The sequence below is a fragment of the Pinus tabuliformis genome, chromosome 1_2, assembly GCF_031772625.1.
Source record: "Pinus tabuliformis cultivar Carrire ecotype Pingquan chromosome 1_2, CPIR1, whole genome shotgun sequence".
Lineage (NCBI taxonomy): Eukaryota > Viridiplantae > Streptophyta > Pinopsida > Pinales > Pinaceae > Pinus > Pinus tabuliformis.
In genome coordinates, this window is record NC_142298.1 from 1,039,751,630 (window position 1) to 1,039,774,020 (window position 22,391).

General features: G+C 38.5%; 1 protein-coding gene across 2 annotated transcripts in view; it reads right to left on the bottom strand.

Moving 5' to 3' along the window:
• LOC149209687 (uncharacterized) overlaps positions 1-22,391 on the bottom strand; it is an 88,405-nt gene that overhangs the window by 17,714 nt on the left and 48,300 nt on the right. The window contains exons 3-4 of one of the 2 annotated variants that reach the window (XM_089396468.1): positions 14,735-14,824; positions 14,065-14,594 (exon numbers count right to left, since the gene is read on the bottom strand). In XM_089396468.1, the coding sequence (XP_089252594.1) occupies positions 14,583-14,594; positions 14,735-14,824 (102 nt within the window). In that variant the 3' untranslated portion in view covers positions 14,065-14,582. Of the gene's footprint in view, positions 1-14,064; positions 14,595-14,734; positions 14,825-22,391 lie in introns of those variants that run through there. The other variant, XM_089396467.1, reaches the window with a different exon arrangement.

The following is a 22,391-nucleotide window of genomic DNA, read 5'->3' on the forward strand; positions in this document are numbered from 1 at the left end:
CAAGAATGTTTTAATATTAATACATTGAAATGCACTTGATACGTGTATCAAGAGAGGTGTTAGGTGTCACATCCTCGACCTCCATATCAAACGTACTTGATACAGATACATTTAAATGTGCTTGACACGTGTATCAAGACAAGTGATACATGTATCATAGCTTGAACATAAAGCTTCCCTCTCAAGTGTGTTGTGATGGATGGAGGATGATACCCATAGAAAGTCATAAACACAGACATTTGGATGAAGGATGGAAGTCTTATACCACCATTCTACCAAAGCAATTGTTTATTAAATGCAAAGAAATGGAGATAACCAACATTTATCTACTATCTCAATTTTTCCATCACATTAGGAAGGAGAGGGTAAGGGGAACTGTGAGCCAATCAAGTACCCAAACAAGAAAACAAATCATTCCAAAATTTATTAATGAAAATTGAACCTCTTTCACTTATAATAATCTTGGGGTTCCTATATAGCTTAAGAATTGTTAAAATCTATGTTGTTGGATACATGGCCCCCGACCTCCACATCAAGAATGTTTTAATATGAATACATCCCCGACCTCCATATCAAGCGTTTTTTTATACAAATACATTTAAGTGTGCTTGATACGTCCATCAAGACAGGTGATACATGTATCACGTCTTGGATATGTGTACCACCGCATCTTGATACGCATATCAAGCGCCATACAACAAGTATCAATGTAGTGCATGTGTCAATGGTTGTACATGTGTGAGCTTGTATGGCAAGTAGATATTGCCTAATTTCACCCTTTATAATTGTTTAAAATAAATATTTTTCATTAGCTATTATGTTTTTAAGTTATTTTTTTAGATATCTCTAAAAGTCTCTAGACATTTAACTAAACAAAATAATTAAATAAATAAGTAAAATCTTATAAAAGAGGTTTTCCTTGTCATTTCTCCACTATTTGAGGTTTGAGAAAGGGAAAATTGAGCACTTGCTCATTTATTCTTGAACCTCTATTTATATTCTAAATTATAATATTAGAACTCAAATGCTTTCTTTTGAAGTTCAATGTAATTATATTACACATACACACAAACATATAATGTTAAAACTTAAATGTTTTCTTTTAAAGTTTCAGTATAATTTTAACATTATAACCTAAGAAAGCATTGAATTGTTAACATTACAACTTAGTATGTATATGTATATATGTATAAATATTGCATATCCTCGTTTCCTAATTTTTCAGGGATAACATTCCTAGCATGCTCCCTTTTAAGATAGGTGTTTCCATTTTCTTATACCAAGCAACTTATGTTTACATGAACACTACAATTACAGTGCTTGCTTTAAAGGATGAGAACACAAACAAAAATTGTTGAAAATATTAGCAAGAAAATGGTTCCTTGATTTGTGCCTTAATCATAGGAGCCAAAGCGAGTTCCTTCTTGTGCATGACTTGAGTTCCTAAAAATTAGGAGATTCCCTATAAATTAAGACGAGTTCTTATAATTTAGGAATTGGTGCCTAGAAACTGGGATGAGATAGGATGCAGTTGACTGATGTGTTGAAATTGAAAGTCGAGTTCTTGATTTTCTAGTGTGAGTTAATTGAGGAAAAACACAAGTGATTGATTTTCAAGTGGTTGACTTGAAATAGGACGAGTTGCATGAGTAATTAACTCATGCTAACTCAATCAATCACAAAATCATTCCTTAATTAGAAAATACACTAATTAGCCATTTGAATTGTCTTTAAAAAGAGGAACGAAGGCACATACTTAATCATTATTTTGGTGGGCACGAGTTGGCAAGACCAAGCAATAGGAAGCACGAGTTTGTGTCTGGAGCTTGTGAGAGGAAAACAATGTGCAAGAGAAGCTTGTGCAAAGATCGGTAGAGGAAAGCAGAGATTGAAGTCTTAGAAGGGTTCAAGCTTAGAACAAGCAAGAAAGACAAATGTGTCCTTTGGATTTTGTAACAGATCAATTGCTCAGTTTTTCCTATCAATAAAATTCTAGAACAAGCAAAGGGTTTTCTCAGTTGGGTTCCCTAGAAAAAGAAAAAGAAAACATGTTTTGCCACTGTGTGACTGTGATTTATTTTTGTTCCTATTTCGCTGCAAATTTTTGGTAGAGAAATTATGTTTTTATATGAAAATAAATTATATTTCGGATTGTTCATATTAGCGTATCAGAAATTCGGGGAATTTCTACATGGTATCAATGTAGTGAACAAAATCGACCAGCACACAGATTTCAGCTTCGATAGGGTTGTGGACAGCATGTAAATATGCCCTAAATACTGTCAATTTGAAGTGGCAAAAGGACAGTCAATGTATTGTTGATATAAACCCTAAGGACTGTGATTTGATGTGTTGAAGTATTGTTGAGTGGGTTGTCTTATGTGTGCCTTGAGTACAATACTTGACGTGAAAAATCAAAGTCAAGCAGGCTGACTAGAAAGTCATTAGTGGAGTTTTGAGGTCTAAAATGGGCCTCCTAAGGAAATTATAAAATAATAGTGGAAATAATAAAATAAGATTAGATTACATAATCAAATTTTATAGGGAAAAAAGGAAAATACTATTTTTTCAACTCGTATTTTCAACTTATCTCCCTATGGGTTTACTCAAGTTTCGAGTGGAAACACTCGTTCGATGCATAATTTGATTCCTCATCCAAGGAGTACCCATGTTGCATACTTTCAATGGACCCTACTACACGGAAAATGCAAAATACATGAAAAACGTGATTGCAATCATGTGTTTTTATGTATTTCTCATTTTCCATGCAGCAGGGTACATTGAAAGTATGCAACATGGGTACTTTTTGGATGAGGAATTAAATTTTGCATCCAACGAGTACTCCTGCTCGAAATTTGAGTAAAACTTTAGGGATATAAGTTGAAAATACGAATTGAAAAAATAGTTTTATTATTTTATTTTTTTTAATTGTTTTACTTTTTTACTCCAAAAATTGTGAATCATCCCCCATGGTTGACATCATCATCTTGAATCCTATTGGTTCTTATAAAATATATTTTGGTTGTACATTTTTCTTAGGAGGCCCATTTTAGACCTCAAAATTCATGTAATGCCTAGATCAGTCAGAATTGAAGATTGAGAGAGGGTTGGTTGGATGCCCTAAGTATTGTCATCAAAGAGCATATTTGTGACAGTTAATAGGGTTGATTATGGAGCTCTATGACAATCATCCTTGAGGCAGCAAAGTGGTTGTAAGTGGGCAGTGAAAGAAGACCTCATGTACAGCGTTCATTGAGGAGCTAATGGGTTGTTAGGAGGCAGTTTCATGATGCCCTAATTCAGTGAAAGCAGGGAGGTGTCTCATTGATATGAGGGCAGTTTGAAAAAGACCCTAAGAATGTGATCCTTTGGAGCAGCAGAGGACATTGTTAGTGGGCAACCTGGAAGTCCCTAAGAGTTGACGATCGTGAAGGAGCAAGAGAGCAACTAGTGGGAAGTTTGAGTAGCTTATGTTCGGTCTTCTTGGAGAAACCAATAAAGATTGATAGTGGCAAATTTGATAGTTAGAGATGCAAGCAATATGAAGTAGCAGAGTTGCAGTGATGAGCAAAAGAGGAGGCAACAGACCTGCCAAAGTGTTCAAGGAGCACCCTTCTACATGACCGAGAATAAGAAGAGTTTCAGCCACCTGAAGGAGAAGGACATGCAGTTTCAGATTGATCTAGGAGATGGTGTTCAGTATGCAGCTAGAGGAGTTGTTATTATCAATTTTTAGAGGGAGTCAGGTAATCCTCTTCATCTCATAGATGTTCTCTATGTTCCAAGATTGAGACAGAATCTTGTTTCGGTAGTTACAGGTGGAGACAAGTATAGCCTTGAGCAACAAGGCAAGCAATTCTTAGAGTAAAGATGTGGTGGTTGAGCAAGAGCAGGATAGAGCTCTCAAGATGGAGACTTAGCCAATATTCTCAGTTTTACTCTAAGCTAGTTGGCAATTGGGACTGACCAGCAGGATAGTGGTGACCATAGCCCAGGGCGAGTGGAGTCAACTACTCAGTCAACTGTCAGATACTTCGAATATAGGGAGAGATCGATCCAAGTGGGCAGAGGATTTGGTTAAGGGAGATCAGAAGAGAGTTAAGTCTCTCGGCATCAAGAAGCAGACACCAAGGTACACAAGGTACATGGCACTTATGACTAAAGTGGTGGACTCAAGGAGCATGGTGGGAAAGAACAGTTCTTCAAAGCAAGTTCTGCAAAAGAAAGAAGGAAAGTCTTCTAGTTTAGAGAGAGTTGTTGCAACAACGGAGAACTTGGTAGAGTTGAAGATAGATCTAGGTGGACAAAGCTCTTCCAAGAACACCTTCCTCGATAAGAGGGAGTGTTGAAAATATCACCAAGAAAATGGTTCCTTGATTTGTGCCTTAATCATAGGAGCCGGAGCGAATTCCTTTTTGTGCATGACATGAGTTCCTAAAAATTAGGAGATTCCCTATAATTTAGGACGAGTTCCTATAATTTAGGAATTAGTCCCTAAAAATTATGACGAGTTAGGGTGCAATTAATTGATGTGTTGAAATTGAAAGTCGATTTCTTGATTTTCTAGTGTGAGTTAATCGAGGAAAAACGCAAGTGATTGATTTTCAAGAGGTTGACTTGAAATAAGATGAGTTGCATGAGCAGTCAACTCATGTTAACTCAATCAACCACAAAATCATTCTTTAATTAGAAAATTCACTAATTCGCCATTTGAATTGCCTTTAAAAGGAGGAACGAAGGCACATGTTTAATCATTGTTTTGGTGAGTACAAGTATAGGAAGCTCGAGTTTGTGTCTAGAGCTTGTGAGAGGAAGAGTGTGCAAGAGAAGCTTGTGCACAGATTGGTAGAAGTAGAGATCAGCAATCTTGCAAGGGTTTCAAACTTAGAACAAGCAGGAAAGACAAGTGTATCTTTAAGATTGAAACAGTTGTATTTTGTAAGAGATCAATTGCTCAATTTTTCCCATCAATAAAATTCTAAAACAAGCAGAGAGTTTCCACAGTTGTGTTCCCTAGAAAAACAATTGTGTTTTGCTACTATGTGACTGTGATTTATTTTTGTTCCTATTCAGCAACAAATTTTCAGTAGAGAAATTATGTGTTTATATGAAAAGAAATTACATTTCAGATAGTTTATATTAGCAAATCAAAATTTCGTGGATTTTCTACTAAAATGGGCAAACTTCGGGAGTCCATCCAGCACTACTACCATGAAGACATTCTTCCTGCATAGTTTGGTAGATTTATGATAAAATCCATTGAGGTTTCTTCCCAAAACTAACTTGGTATAGATAGCAATTTTAGAAAATTTGAGATCTTCATCATCTCTCCTTTGTTCTAATTTTTTTTAAAGAAACAGGTATTTTCTATTAAATAAGCTAGAATCTGGCCAGAACCAATACATTCAGTTGCAGTTTCATTTCTATATTCCTCCAAAATAGCTCTAACCAGAGGAAGAGAGGTTTCAAAGGTTTCTGACTTAGATTTCTAACAACATTTGGCTTATATGCTCGCCAAAAGACACCATTAAACTTTACATATTTGCAAAACATCAAAAAACTACATATATAGACTAACTACTACATATAAATACTAACTAGCATCTTCTTTGGGTACGTGTTGTTCTGCTTCTTCCATATTTGTCGCTTCAACCTCCTCTTGTTGGCCTATGTCCTCAGGATCACTATAGGCAGCCACATGTTGAATTTCCAAAGAGGGAGCCCACTGGTTGCCCCCAGCTTGCTCATTGTCACCACCTTCCCCAACACCAAACGCTTGCTTCAGCACTAACACTACTGCAATTTCATATTTCTCCTCTGAGTTCTCCACCTTCTAGTCTAAATTCCCAATCTTCGTCATCATTACCTGCGAAGCTGCCTAAACAATCTCCATGTCCTAACGCAGGCCTTCTAGTTGACCCATCACAAGGGAAAAATGTGACTTGGCTTCATTAAATATTTGCCCTCCTATCCAAGAGATCATCGCTTCCACCGCATTCCCGAACTCACCAAAATTCTTTGGGGAGTCTCCCGCTCTATTTCCAGACAGAGAAGTCATAGCCTTGTCACAGAGAGGGTGAGCAACATTCCACAATATGTATTCTCTCTCTAACCACTACCTTATAGCCGGAATCAATTCCAAATTGACAGTGTTGGAGGTCACTTCTGTATCAATGTTTTGCAATAATGCTCTTCCGATAGACAGATTTAATTCCATTGCTTCTCACTTCAAGAGAAATTCCCACACGAACGAACTGCAACAATCTTCCTCGAGCTCAAAAGGTGTCACTCCTTTTCAACCTCTTTACATTAAATCTCAACCGGCAATCTTCCAGCTATCCTTGGTCTTGTCATACTTCTTCATTAATTTCCATCTGGAGGATGAAGGGTCCAGCAAATTTCCAGTCCTTCCTCCACAAAACAAATGTACAAATGTATTCATCAAAAAAATAATCAATTTGTCAACCAATTCGCTCTTATCCAAGTTTTTCCTACCAATCAAGGATCTCTAATTAAATAACTTCATGGGATGTGACATTTAGTTAGTGCGCTCTCATCCACCATGAGATAGCCTTGTTCTAAGGAGAGAGCCCAATTTGCTTAATCATCCATGGGCCTATTATTATTCCTCCTTATATAGTAAAATTCTATGAATTCAAATTTATCCAACTTTAGTAAAATTCTTTGCATAATTGGATTCAGATCTTGGTCCTTGCTTTTGGCCTAATCTATGCATTCTTGAATAGTAATGAAGGAGTCCCCAAAGACAGATAATTGGAATATTCTTGCGACTATTGCCAATCTCAACCCTTGCCATAATTTGTAAGCTTTTGCTTAATTGTTTGTGGCTATTCCCAATCCCCAAGCAAACTTTTTCCAAACTTTTCCATCGAGGCAAAAGAGCACCCCTCCCGCTCCAGCCTCCAACGGGTTCCCTTTCGCCGCTCCATCAAAGAATAACTAATACCGACCCAGAGCATCCTTCCATTTCTCAAACTAATCTCCAGGCATACGAATGAGATATGTCGACTTCTTTTTACCTTTGTTTGAGTATCCTTTTCTGTCAGTTTGAGTTTTGACTTTGATCCATTCTCTCTCTACCTTTGTATATCCATCCATATCACTAGAGTCAAACCCCTTCACCGACACCACATCAAAAAGCGGTTGGGACGCTTTCCATGCTGAAGCACGGGCATTGGGCTCTCTTCCTCTGAAGATCACATGATTTCTAGCAAACCAAACTACCCAACAGATGTATTTTGGGATAGTGTTCCAGCATCTAGAAATGGTTGAAGAAGGACCATAGTTCCACAAGGGATGGGAGCACCAATTTTCGAACATTTCCGACCAATTCGTTGGGATTGCACAAATTTGGCAAATCGGTTGTAAGGCCTCCCTCCAAACATTAAGTGAAGGGGCAGTGGAGGAAACATGGGTGATCTCTTCCTCTCTGTTTCTACATAGAACACACCAAGATGGGCCATGTATCTACCTTTTCTACAAGTTCTCTGCTATTAAAATTTTACCATGAATCAACTCCCAACAAAAGGTATTTACTTTCAGGAGGCCATCCTTGTTCCGCACTCTAACCCAGATTCTTGATGCCTGAGGATAAGGAAGTTTATTCAATAAGATTTCATACCAATTATTTATCATATAGTACCTCCTCTTACCTCACTTCCAAATTCTTTGATCCAATCTGTCGATGGCAATTGGCACATACCCTTTGACGGCCCTAACAACCTTGTCTCGGGACATCAACAAGTGAAGGGGGAGATCTGGGCAGGACCAACCAACCCATTGCCCAAAATTATCCCACTCAAAGTTATCTGCCAATATGTGTATCCCTTGCACCTCCATCCAGCTTGTCCGTTCCTTTATCTCAATTGATTCCCACAATGTTTCCCTAGGGAGTATACCATATTTCCATATTTTGATACGTCGCTCCTTCCCCACTTGCCACCCCAGATTTTCCAGAACCACCAAAGTTGAGGCCTTGCAAAGCTTCCTTATTTTTGTTCCCTTTGCTTCCCATCTTTCTTCCTCCGGTCTGAGCAGGGGATTCTTATGGAAGTCTTTCCTGAGTAAGGCTTGCTTCCACCATTCCTTGGAGTCTGGCAGTAATCTCAAAACCAACTTAGCTCCTTGGGCCAGGTTCATGAATTCTTCATCTTTAATTGCTAATCCCCTCAATTTTTTTGTTAGTTTGATTATGTTCCAGTTTATCAAGTGGAACTGTTTCTCATTGTCTCTACCTCCTTGCTATAAAAATATTCTTATCATGCGACTGATATTGTTCATTATGCTTTTAGGAGCCAGAAGACCTAAATCAATATATATGGGAAAAGCAGATAAGGCAAATTTTATGAGAATGGTTTTCCCTACAACATTTAACCACCTTGCTCCCCAAGAATGGATTATTTTTTGGGTTTTTTGAATAACCATTTCCCAGTCACCGCCATATGAAGACCCTAGGGAAATTGGCAGACCAAGATATGGAAAAGATCTCCAGTTCTTTACTAATGGGAACCCGAGAACACGAGATTTCAATCAAGTTGCTTTCAGAACTATTCCATCCAAGAATAAGGCTTTTTTCTTATTCACCAGACCCCTGGATAGTCGCAAATAACAATCCAATACCTCTTTGAAGCGGGAGGCGATGATTTTGGATGGGAACCCTAGGAGGTGTGTATCATCTGCAAACTCGTGATTAGTATCTTTGATATTCCTAGCTATTCTTAACCCTGGCAGATGACAATTCACCCTTGTTGCTTCAAGTTTTTTGCTAAAGCTTTCGCCCATAATGATATAAAGGAGAGGGGATAGAGGGTAACCCTGCCTCAAGCCCCGAAAGGCCGAAAAGAAAGGGGTCATACGCCCATTGGTTAAGTCAAGGATCCAAGGACGTCCAATACACGCCTTTATCCAAAGAACAAAATCTTGACTAAGCCCAAGCTTGAAAAATACAAAGAAAAGAAAAAAGTGATTTACCCGATCAAAGGCATTAGCCATATCCAGCTTGACGACCATTTCTTCATGTCCTGCTTCTTTGTCGGAGTGAATTGCTTCTTGAACTAGAATGATATTGTCCATTATATTCTTACCTTGCACAAAACCACCTTGATTCTTCGAGATGAAGGATGGAAGGAGGCGTTTCAGTCTGTTGGCCATAATTTTGGTCAAGATTTTGTACAAAGCATTACAAGTAGAGAGATTGGTCAGAACCTGAAAAAATTATCTGGATTTGAATCTTTTGGAATAAGAGCAAGGAAGGCTGAATTTGTGCCTCCTCTCAGTTTTTTCTTCTCGCAGACATAATTTAGCATTTTGAGGAGGTCAATTTTGATTAAGGACCAAAAGGCACAATAAAATAAATAGGGAATCCATCAGGCCCCGGTACTTTATCTGGATTAAGCAAACTGATTTCCCTTAGAAGCTCATCCTCCACGATTGGCTTCATTAGATCCAATTTGCAGAATGGGAAATTACTAAAGGGAGATCACTTAGAAAGTCATTTGCTTGATCCAAGGAACCTGCTCTTCTGAATATAAATTTTTAAAATGTTGGAAAGCTTCTTTCTTAACTTCCTCAAAGTTCGACATTTTTAGCTTAGCTTCTAGGATAATTTATTTTACCTTATTTCTGACTTCCCTTGCTTTCGCTTGTTTATGGAAGAAGGAAGTGTTCAAGTCCCCTTCTTTTAGCCAAAGACTCTTGTATTTGAGTCGTCACAAAGCTTCCTCTTATCCGTTGGTTGTAAAGGTTTCCTTCGTTAGTTCTCTTTCCTTTCAGAGGTGCCAATATTTTATCGTCGCCTTTTCTGTCATTTTATAATGAATATCCAGTTGATCAAGGAGTTCTTTCTTTTTTCCCTCGGAGGTTTGAATGATTCCTTCAACCATTTCCTAAGAACATTTTTAACATTGTGACGTTTTGATTCCCATATGTATGAGATGGAGAGCCCTGGACCGAGATTTTCTATGCTTCTATTATAAGGTCCTACACACCTTCTTGCACCCATGCTAAATTAAATCGAAGTGGGATTGGTCCATAATTTCCCGGTTTGTCTAACTGCAAGGATATTCGATGATGATCTGAAATACCATTTGATATGACAGAGGAACAACATTCGAGACCCTTGAGGAGCCAGCTGCTTCGACCAAGGAACCAGTCGAGTCGCATCGCAATATGGGCCTCCCCAGCCCTTTTATTGGTCCAGGTATATTTACCCACATTTGGCACCACATCTATCAAATCCCAATCTATTATCAATTCTTCCATACGATCTCAGAACAGATCTTGGACCACGGATCCCCCTCTTTTTCTGAGGCACTAAGTATTGTGTTGAAGTTGCCCCCTATTATGCAATTTTGATACCTCCCTCCCATTCTTATCTCAACTATAAAGTCCCAAAACTCCACCTTCTACCCATATAGAACGAGAGCGTAAATATTTATCACAGTGATAATTTTCCCACTTACCTTGTTGTCTAATACTACCACGGATCCCCCTCTTTTGCTGAGGCACTAAGCATTGTGTTGAAGTTACCTCCTATTATGCAATTTTGATACCACCCTCCCATTCTTATCTCAACTATAGAGTCCCAGAACTCCACCTTTTGCCCATATAGAACGAGAGAGTAAATATTTATCACAGTGATTATTTCCCCACTTACCTTGTTGTCTAATACTACCAATATCCAAAATGGGTGCTTCACAGTTCACACTCTCTACAAAGAAGAAATGGGAAGGGGACCAGTAAGTACAGAGACCTCCAAATGCACCTCTAGTAGTTTGTACAATGCCCACACTCTCTCTCCATAAATCTCCAGCTAGCTTGCAGACCTCCTATTCCTCCATTTTCGTGTCTTGCAGAAAAATAATCCGAGAAAATTCTTGATTTACAAGATCTTTTATAGCTAGGGATTTAACGGGGCTCCCCGAACCCCTAATATTTCAAGATAAAATAATCATTTCGAAGTGGGGGTTTGTGATGACCTGCCATCCTTTCTGATTTTGCCTTTATTCCCTTTATTTTTTAATCTCTTTGTTATTATGGGCTGACTTCCCAATTTTTTATTCTGCTCTGCCTCTTTCTCCCTTACAGTTTGATTCTTTGGTCTTCCTTTCCTTAGAGAATTGTCAGTCTCCTGACTGTTAAAGCCTTCATTTGCCCAAACAAGATTTTGGGCCATATGTCTGGTGAGAATCTCGACAATCTCCTTAGCCATATTCGAAGGGCTTTGCTGCTAAAGAGGGGTCTTCGGGTTGGGCGACACTGCTTTTCCGGGCATCGAAACCAAAGGATCGTTCCTTGGGGGAGTGCTTTCCTTCATTTATCCCTCCTCCATTTCTTCTTCGTTGTCCCCACTATGAACTGTCTTTATGCCTTCTCCCCAACCTTCCTCATTCTCACTCAGCGCTTTCTCTTTATCCAACACATTAAAGGGATTTGTCAAAGCGGTTGTCATGTTATCTTCTTTATTCATTGGGGCTTTAGCTCCCCAACAAGGCCATTATTCCCCTTTCTCTTCTACGTCTACCATTGGCCTTCAATAGGCAAAGCATGTTTAGAACCAAACGCTGAAGGATTCTTCGAGCAATCTCAGGCGAAGTGGCCATATTCGTGGCAATGCCTAGTCCAAAATTTGTCCGTGATTCCAATCTCCTGGGGCTTATTTGACTTCAACTGGGAGCCCTTTCTCCAGGTCCACTTCCACATATCTTTGCACAGGAAAACTCTGACCCCTCGGTTCAGCTTTATCTATATATTTAACGACCCCATTTCCAATCACTCTAAGGCATCTCCTTTGTTCTATTGACAAGCAAAACACTCCACAAATCTTCGAACATTAGTTTTTAGACCTTCCCAAAAACTTTCATTCTTTATCTAATGACAAGTTTTAAAAAATCCCCAAGTGTCCATCCATAAGAGAATTGTGCAATTCTAAAAGAACTTTCTCTTAGAGTTGGAATTTCTGACTCAATATAAGCCTCCATGTATTATTATGGTGTTGCTACCATTCTATCCTCGCTTCTTCCTTCCAATCAACATGTAAGATTGAAATAGCACAGTAAAACCTCAATGACCCATCATTCCATGAAAGTGCATCAGATACCACATTTACTTTCACTATTTTGTAGATAAGTATAAAAATATAACCTAGCATCTTTGTGTCCCATTTTTTGTTATTCTAAAGAAAGTCACCATTCCAAGAAGTATCTCAAATTATCAGTATTTGTTTAAATCTTAAAGTGCCTTCCTATTATGTATGGGTACCATTACTTAACTGCACAAATGGCAAACATTTCCTTCTCATATATTGTTGTATAAGTTATTTCATTAGTTGATGACTTTCAGCGGCAAGGCACCTCCCTTGTTGCATTGCACTCCATAAAGGCTCTTGTGAAGGCAAGAATGATACAAATGGCGTCCTTAAGTTTCTCAAAAGCTTTGAGTTCAAGAAAAGGCAGCCATCCTATTTCAATAATAGTGTTTGCAGTGCTAATATTCGACCATAGTTTTTGACAAACTTGCAATAATAGGCCATTGATCCTAAGAATCCCCTAAGATTCCTCAAGTTTTGGGAAAATGGCCATTATATGATAATGCTAACTTTGATAAGGCTCACCTTCATAGCCTAAGTCACCTGACACGGGAATTCGGGATTAGTAGAATACGGGCATTCAAGTGTCAGATTCGGACACGTTGACCCCCCAGAACAGGACACGTAGGATTCGTTATATATTATTTTATTAAAATATATATATATATATATTAAAACTTAGATATATCTTGCACAAATTCTCATTGATGATACAAATTCATTGATTTCAAACATAAATCTTCATCTAGATGTTAGTTTTACTATTTACAAAGTAAGTTAGTAACATTATAGCATGTATAGTACATACAAAATTCAAATATCTGCATAAACCCTCACAAACCTCATAAACCCTCCCTCTTAAACCTCATAAACCCTCACTCTTTTGGGATTCAAATCCCAAAATTGGGACACGATGGTGTCCTATTAGGACACGTGATGTCCCATTTTAGGATTCGAATTCCCATCGAATCATGTCGGATTCATGGGATTCGGACACGTGGCCTGTTTTGGACGAATCCGGTTTCATAGTTCATACCCTTGTGAGATATGATAATGCCCCAAACAACACACTTCCTGAATCACTAAAAGCACACTCTGAAGGTTTCAAATATAGTAGATGTTTTCCAAGAAACTGAAGATATATCCTTGCCTTTGTTGTTTCATCCATGGTCATAATGGCTATGTTAGCTCAATGTTTGCAGCAGTTGGCATTTTTACCCTAGTCTGCTCTATCCATAAGTTTAGGAGAGTATTACAGCCTCTCCAGGCTGCAATCTGATCATTTTGTCATTCCTGTGAGCTATCTTCACATAGAAGGGAAACTACTTTGAAATCTACAGAATTTGCTGAGCTGAGTAATGAGAGGTCTCTACTCACCAAAAGCAAGAAGCCTCAACACAGTTTTGCAAGTCTAGTTCTCTATGTTCTTATGGATCTGGCAATCAAAGCCAGTGCTAATCAAATAACCTCTAAATTGGCTTGATTTTGAACTTAAGGGTTTTTGACAGTTGTCTGCAATGTAAAGAGAAATAGTGTGCCAGCTCTTCTTATCATGGTCAAGCATAGGTAATGACTTACTTGACATTTATTTAGCATAGTTTTGTGGTGGTTCTTATGAGATTGCCACTGCCATTCATAGTTCTCGATGGTAAATAATATGAAATTGTTCCAGGTTAGCTGTTGATCCATTTCACTCAAGTTCTGTGGTGGTTCTTTATGATATTGTCACTGCTATTCATGGTGTTCTAGATGGTTAATAATATGAAATGGTTCCAGGTTAGCTGTTGATCCATTTCACTCAGCCTGCAACATGCTCTTGCTTCAGCATATCTGGTATATTTATCTGAGATACAATTTCTATGATCTTTTGTATATTTTCAAAAAATATAGAAAACAATGGGGAATGCCCCAACTAGTTCGGAATTGAAAAAAATGTTGCAATACACATGCACACTATGTAAAGTAAGCGACAATTTTTGTATTACAGACTGGGAAGAATCCAAAGTCTAGGGAAGTCTGAAAACAAATCCATGCTAATATGCCTCAAGGCACAGCATAATTCCAACAAAAAATAATAATTGTTCCCCGCACACCTTCACACATTGTCCAATATCGACAGAACAATTAATATTTCACAAGGAAGGTTTTTAAAGCAATTAAAACTATTGCTTGTATGCATAACGTTATAGAGAATTAGAACATGTTTAATCACACCAAACCATTTAACCTGACAATAGAACTTCAGTGATTACTAATATCAAATAGAATAGGAAAAAAGAAGTATCCCACTAATGATGCTTCAAGAACACACCGTAACCATATAGCAAGAATGAAAATTTAAAAAATATTGCAGTGGTTAATTTTATTTTGAAACGAAGTTAAAGAATACCAAAAATGAAATAAAGGCATCTTATGCATCTTAGTTTGCAATTAGCTACAAGCTCTTTCATTGCACATGTCTAATGCTAAATTAAACCTATGCACCAACCTGTGGAAACACACACAAGAAGTAAATAATCAGCACAGCTACAGAAAATCTCTTCAATCCCATGTACGCAGGGGACCCAACAAATTATCATGTATAAACGCAAGTAAAATAAATAAATGAGTTCAAAAGCAAATAATTACCTCAGCAGTTGTGTCCTTTTTCCCACCAGTGAAAAATTTGTAGCCACTATAAATGAGTAGGCCCCAGCCAGAGAGCGACAAGAGTACAAACTGCAAAAATAGTAAGGGATTAATAAACAAGTTTCCAACAAGATTAAATGGCAACTTCTGAAATGCATCTAAAGTATTACCTCGGAGAGAGAGAGAGCTGTTACAAACATAGGATTCAAAATGGCAGGAAGCAATGAAATGATAATTGACTCAAATGCAAACAAACAAAAATGTTGAGATGCAGAAGGCAATTAACAGACCATTGATTAGGTATAACAAATATGGAAAATCAACTGAAAATTAATTCCCAAGGGTTTAGAACCAAAAGTTCTAAAAATATTAAAAGTACATATTAAATGCAAGACATGTATGGGTAGGCCATACACTCTCTTCCGGGAATATAAAAGGACCTAATGTGTTTTACCTTCACCAACTTTTCTGACAAGCTTAGATCCAATTCTAAAGAGAGGTGCGGTTTGGAGTATGTGCTTAGACACGTTAACGAGGTATATAATTCTCATTGCAACCAATTCAGACATCCCAAACCATGGTGAGAACAAGGGTGCCTAAAATACATTATTACATTTAAGCACTAGAAGACTTACCCACCCCTACAGGATACATACCCAGGGTTCCAGCATCACAGAGAATTTCAGCACAGGTAAGGGACATTGTGTTTTGGCTGAAAATGGAATTGAGAACATGAAGGGCATTCTAATTTGTGACCATACCCAACCAGTCCCCAGCCTGATTTGGAGCTGTTCGTAGGACATTCTGAGACTTCAAGGAATGTCTTGGCTTCCCTCAATAGGCAACAGAACATCTAGAAGTTCCTGGCCTATCAAGAAATGCCCATGAGTTCCTCAACAGATGCGAAAATCCCAAATGTTCTGTGCCTGTAATAGGCCTGTTTCAGCAGTTACTCCTCCAAGTACGAGTCCAAAAGGGCTCAACTTGGCATTGCAACCAAAACTTAATTAAAAAAATAAAAACATACTGAACAAAAAAACACCTGCCCTAATCTTTTTACTTTAAAAACACCCCTCTGTTGTATTTACTATTTATCATGTATTCCTCAAGTTTTTTTTAATTCCTAGTTGTTTTAGTTTATTTTTAGGATTTTTCCTTGAGAATTTTCATTACTTCTCTTATATAGTTTTTTTCGATCCCCTTATGTCATTCACTGGTAAATTTGGGGAAACTTCAACCCATACCAAGCATCCGTCCATGCTTCACCGCTTGTCCCCCAAGCCCAAAAATATGTGAAACATAAGAAGCTTAACAGTTGATAATTGATAACATGAATGATATTAGACAGCATATTAGTTTCTAACATTAACTATGAACCCCACACAAAAACACTTCAAGACTGTTAAAATTAGCAACTAGGGACCTCACACATCGTAGACCATCCAATTCAACGTTGTGTTGCCTCTTCCCTAATGTTGGTAAGTAGACTCAAACACCAAACCGACACTTTATAACATCTTATTGTGTCTCAACTAGCTCTTTTTCAAACACCCCATCTATCTGTGGATTTTTGCTAGTTCATACATTGTAGACCGTCAAGTTCAACATTGTGTCGCCTCTTCCCCATTGTTGGTAAGCACACTTGAACATCAAACCCACACTTCAATGTTCCATAGAGGAGATGGAAAATGCAAAAGACAATTTCAAATGAGAAATTTCACACCAAGTTTGTTTCACCTTATGCACCATCAAAGCTCACACATTGTTGGAATGAATCTGTCAAGGATGGCATGGAGAAGAACCTTATATGCAACTTATAGAATCCCTTGCTAAAGATGCCACTCTTGCCATGTCCTTGATTCCAGATTAATAATGAATTCGTTATGTCGAATACTCTGGTTTGAAGTGAGGAGTAGATGCTTATAACGAGACACCCTGTCCCCTCCATTTGCTTTATCAAAACCTTTATAAGAATTTGGGATTTGCAATATGAATCAAGTTGAAGGCTGATCTGGATTGGATCATTATATTATTTTTTATCCATCTTGATGCTTCCAGAGTGGAAAAATTAGAGGAATCAACTTATAGGGCCATTTTTATTGGTGGGTCCTAGTTTTAATGGGGTCTAAAACCTTTTGGAGGCATTTTGAGCCATTGAATGATTATTTTTGGGTGCAAGAACTCTTGCTTGCGCTAGACCCCTTAGCATTGTTCTATGCTCAGAGACCTTTCCAATGGTGCAAGAAAGATGTCAAATGGAGTCCCTGTGCAAAAATTATGCCACCTGGAAGTTGACATTCCTCTTTTTCTACCATGGTTTGAGAGGATGCCATGTTAGCCCTCGTTATTGATGGAGAATGTGCTAGCCACATGAAGACTATGAAGATGACTCTAGAAGGGTCAACATTGTAACTATAATTGAGAGTTGAAGGAGTCAAACTTAACCTCTAATTGGCTATTGGTCTATGTTATAACCAAGCCATTATGAGGAAATGGGGTTCCATTCTATTTGCTTGCATTTTGTTCCACAATAGAGCATATTAGGTGTGAGTGGATAGAGAGAGAGAGCAGAAGAAAGGGGGTTGTGTTCTATCGCAGCTTATGGGCCATAGTTCTTAGGTAGCTCCATAGAAATTGCCTTCTCGAGAACTTCATACTTACATCATTTCCATTCTAGAAAAATGAGAGTAGTTCAACCTCACCTTTTGACTGGGTTTTCTTCCATAAGAGTTTCCCAAAGCATATCTTGGTGTTCATTGTGGTTGGTGTGTGATTGCGTTCTATTGTTTGTTATTCCCCACATTTTATCTATTGCATGTATAAACAACAAAATCACTAATAAAAAATCTAGAATCTAAAAGGGATTCACCTTCATCATATACATTTTGGTCTATTTTCATATATTTGTTGTGATGAAATGTCCAGTGGAATATTCACGACAATTTATAGATCATATCGATATCATAGTAGGATTCTTTGGGAATTTTGTGGGAAGTTGCAGGGGATATAGGAAATACTTTGCGTAGGAAGTTGTAAAACCCCGATCATGGATGATGAATGTGTTTATAATAACACTTGAGATCTAGTAGAGGAGACATTATTAGGGCTGGAAGTGCAAGGAGTAGATATTAATCATATTATGAACATCCTTACGATGGCTCTAGCAAACAAGCTTGGAATCAGAGAAGACAACAGTTCCAACTTAGAGGTTAGTATAGAGGCGAAATTGGGGGATCATGAAGAACCAAAGGAGGAGTCCAAGAAAGAACTCAAAAAAGAGTAATTCAGTTCGAGCACTGTGAACCATTCATAGTTCGTCTTCAAGATGGAAGCAAAGGTGGACACCAAGTTGTATCAATGTGAGATTGATTCTTTGAAATCTAATCTCAGGTTGTAGCAATTAGAGATTTACTTTATAGATGAGGAAAAAACAATTTCATTTGCTCTTTTGAAATTTAGAGCCATGCCTTGACCTAGTGGGAAAGCCACACGGAAACACTTAGTCTTGAGGGGGGTCCTCCAGTAATTAGATGGGAGGATTTTAAAACACTCAGGCCCTTTTCTACTCTATTGGGTACGTAGAGGACTAGTGGATCTAGTGGCATTACTTAAGCAGAGACAACAACAGAGTGCACACTACAAAATTTAGTAAGATGTCAATAATGCTAGGTATCTCTCCAAGAACCTAGATGTACTCAAGTATTTGGGGTGTCTACATAGCCATATGTGAAAGCAAGTGATGCTATTCAAATCTAGAATGGTGGATAATGCTTTTGTGCAGGTGTAGTACTTGGAAAACATAGGCTAGAAGAAAGGGTATTGAAGTGGTTCAAAGTAGAAGGAAGACTAGCAAGCTTCCAAGGAGGGGAAGACGTGGAAAGGGGGGAAGGACAAGAAGACAACAACCACAACACACCAATGCAAAGATCCTAGCAACTACTATAACCACTGCAACATTGATGTCACATTGAGGAGAAATGCTAGAAATGACATCCAGAGCTCAACTTGAAGAACTGTAAGAATGATACAAAAAGGAAAAGTCTCATAGCCAAAGATTCAAGCAATTGGGTGCAAAATAACTCTGACATGGATGAGAAGATTGCCCGCACATCAGTGCAAAAAGGGGCGAATCTTAGTAACCTCCTTCAACATGAAGAGGAGATGACCAAACTTGTCCATATAAAGATACAAACTAAGAAGAGAAAGATTGATGCTCTGTTTGACTTAGGTTCATAAGGAAATCTTAGTAGTGGTTGTAGGTTAACAAACTTGGATTGGAGGTCCAATACCATCCTAACCCATATCCATTGAGATGGGTCAACAATGAGGCAAAGATAAATGTGTAACAAAACAATGTAAAATTAAGTTTGCTATCAATGTTTTTTTTGATCATCTAGAATTTGATCTAGTTCCACTTAATGTATGCAGAGTTGTATCTGGGATTCCGTATATGTACATGTGGGATGCAATCTTCATGCGAAGAGCCTACTAGTACCGCCTCATTTAGGATGGAAAATCCTTCATCATCAACGTGAACGAGGAAAAGTCAAAGATTTCACTTGTAAGTGCCATCCAAGCTAAGAAAATGATTAGGTCTAGCAAGAAATATGTTTTACTGTTTATTAGAAAAAATTAGTCTTGTGGAGTCTATAAGGGCTAAGGCATCCTTGGTGAGTTGTACAGAAACAAAGACAACAACTGGAAGAGTAGCTATATGCATATAGGGGAGTGTTCTAGGAGCCTAAAGGGCTACCAACCATGAGGGAAGTGGAGCATGAGATCCAATTATTATCAGATTCTCCATTGGTGAAACATTAGGATGTGTAAACAATCCATCTAGAATCAAGTGAAGTGATGAAGCAATTATAACAACTAGAGTAGGGTGTTTTTTAATGAAGTACCTCACTATGTGGGTCCCTTGTCATAATTGTGCAAAATAAGGATGGGACTTGGCAAATGTGGATCGATTACAAAGTGTTAAACAAGATTATGCTAAAGAATAGATACCCTCGGACCAGGATTGATGATTTGTTGGACCAATGCAACAAGCAAAATTCTTCACCTAGTAGGATTTAAAATTAGGCTATCACCAGGTTTGAGTTAGAGAAGAAGATACTTGGAAGATTTCCTTCAAAGTCAGACAAGGTTTACATGAGTGGTTGCTTATGCCATTTGGTTTAATCGTTTATGTGATGCCCTAACTACATTCATGACATTAGCAAATGATGTATTATGTTGTAGGAGAAGCTACAAGGTCTTGGTAAAAAAATTGAGGCTCTATGATATGGTCATTTCGAGATACTGGAAAAGGTGGGAGATAGTGCTTATAGACTTAGTCTACCCCCATACATGCACATTTACTTAGTGATGAATGTTGAAAATCCCAACCACGCTGAGCCTTCCATGTTGGATTAGGAAGAGGAGTTGGTGGTACCTTACGTTGTGGATTAACTCTAAATGTTCATGCGGAGCTGACAAAGGATACAATTTTGTAGACGAGGTCCTATTTTACAAGATAGGGGCAGCATGTCTACCCCCATACATGCACATTTACTTAGTGATGAATGTTGAAAATCCCAACCACGCTGAGCCTTCCATGTTGGATTAGGAAGAGGAGTTGGTGGTACCTTACGTTGTGGATTAACTCTAAATGTTCATGCGGAGCTGACAAAGGATACAATTTTGTAGACGAGGTCCTATTTTACAAGATAGGGGCAGCATGACCTTTGGGAGATTGTGTTGGAAGGACAACTTCTTGGCAAGGTTAAATGGTACTTTAGGGAGAAGGTAGAGAAAAATTTTCCTCACCTCATTCAGTAAACCTTTTGGGGACCAAAAGCCTCCCAAAATGGAAAGGTATGATTGAGATTGGATCATTTAACTGTTTGTCAGAGTGGAAAAGTTGGAGGAATCAACTTACATGGCCATTTTTATGGGGGGGGTCCTAGTTTAGAGAATTGGGGCCTCAAACCTTTTGGAGGCAGCTTGAGGCATTAAATGAAGTTTTTTTAGGATCCAAAAACTCTTGCTTGTGCTAGTCCCCCCTAGCGTTGTTTTACACTCAGAGACCTTTCCAATGGTGCAAGAAGGACATCAAGCAAGGTCTATATGCAAAAGATATGCCACCCAATTGTTGACTTTCCTGTTTTTCCATCATTATTCGAGATGAAGCCACAGTAGCCCCCATTACTCCTGGAAAAAGGGCTAACCACATGAAGACTATCAAGAAGACTCTGGAAGGGTCAAAGTTGTAAGCATATTTGAGAGTTGAAGCAGTCAAACTTAACCTCTAGTTATCTATTGATTTGTGTTAGAACTAAGCTATTAGGAGGAAAAGGGGTCCATTCAATTTGCTTGCATTTTGTTAAATAATAGAGCAAAATCGCTGGGAGTGGATACAGAGAGAGAGTAGAACATAGGGGGTTTGTGTTTTGTAACAACCGATAGGCCAATGGTCTCAAGTAACTCCATAGATGGTGCCTTCTCCTTTGTACTTGCATTGTTTCCATTTTGTTGTAGTGGCTCCAACACCCTCCAAAATTTTGGCCTGCATCCAAATTTCGGAGCCTACCATGGATCCTGTGATTGAGTGTTCCTTGGTCACTTATTGGTAAGCTGATGATCTCAAGCCCCCTCCTTGATCTTAAGAGTTGTCCATGTTCTCATCTTTATACAACGTGTCATCTTTGGGCACGAGGATTATTGTTTGTCATGCAAAGGGAAGTTTGTTCTGCTGCAAGGGGAAAGCTTTGTGCACATGAGTTGTTCTCATTACATAGACATGTTTCACACTCACTTCACACACTCTTGTCACGAAGGTCATTGCATCAAGCAAAGTATGTTTTATATGTTCTGGATGGTCTATGTTGTATCACTAAGTGTTCTAGTGTGTGATCATAGTCAAGTTCTATTACTGTTTACATTAGTTTTGCTGATCTCACACTCAGCTAGTTTCCCGAGCAACCTAGCCTCATCCAGCTTTTCGGAAATGCACGCTTTGCTTCTGCAACCCTCAAGCTTTTTTTCGGAGCCTACCATGGATCCTGTGATTGAGTGTTCCTTGGTCACTTATTGGTAAGCTGATGATCTCAAGCCCCCTCCTTGATCTTAAGAGTTGTCCATGTTCTCATCTTTATACAACGTGTCATCTTTGGGCACGAGGATTATTGTTTGTCATGCAAAGGGAAGTTTGTTCTGCTGCAAGGGGAAAGCTTTGTGCACTTGAGTTGTTCTCATTACATAGACATGTTTCACACTCACTTCACACACTCTTGTCACGAAGGTCATTGCATCAAGCAAAGTATGTTTTATATGTTCTGGATGGTCTATGTTGTATCACTAAGTGTTCTAGTGTGTGATCATAGTCAAGTTCTATCACTGTTTACATTAGTTTTGCTGATCTCACACTTAGCTAGTTTCCCGAGCAACCTAGCCTCATCCAGCTTTTCGGAAATGCACGCTTTGCTTCTGCAACCCTCAAGCTTTTTTTCCTTGCCTACTGGAACTGCACAATGCGTAGGAACCCCAACCTCCCTTGGCATTCAAAATTGCGCAGTGGTCTCCTCCAGTGTCCTTCCCTCAGCCGGAACCCACTGTCTCCAGAATTTGCGCAGTGTTGTCCCTCCGCTGCCCAACCAACACTGCTCTCCAAAAATGC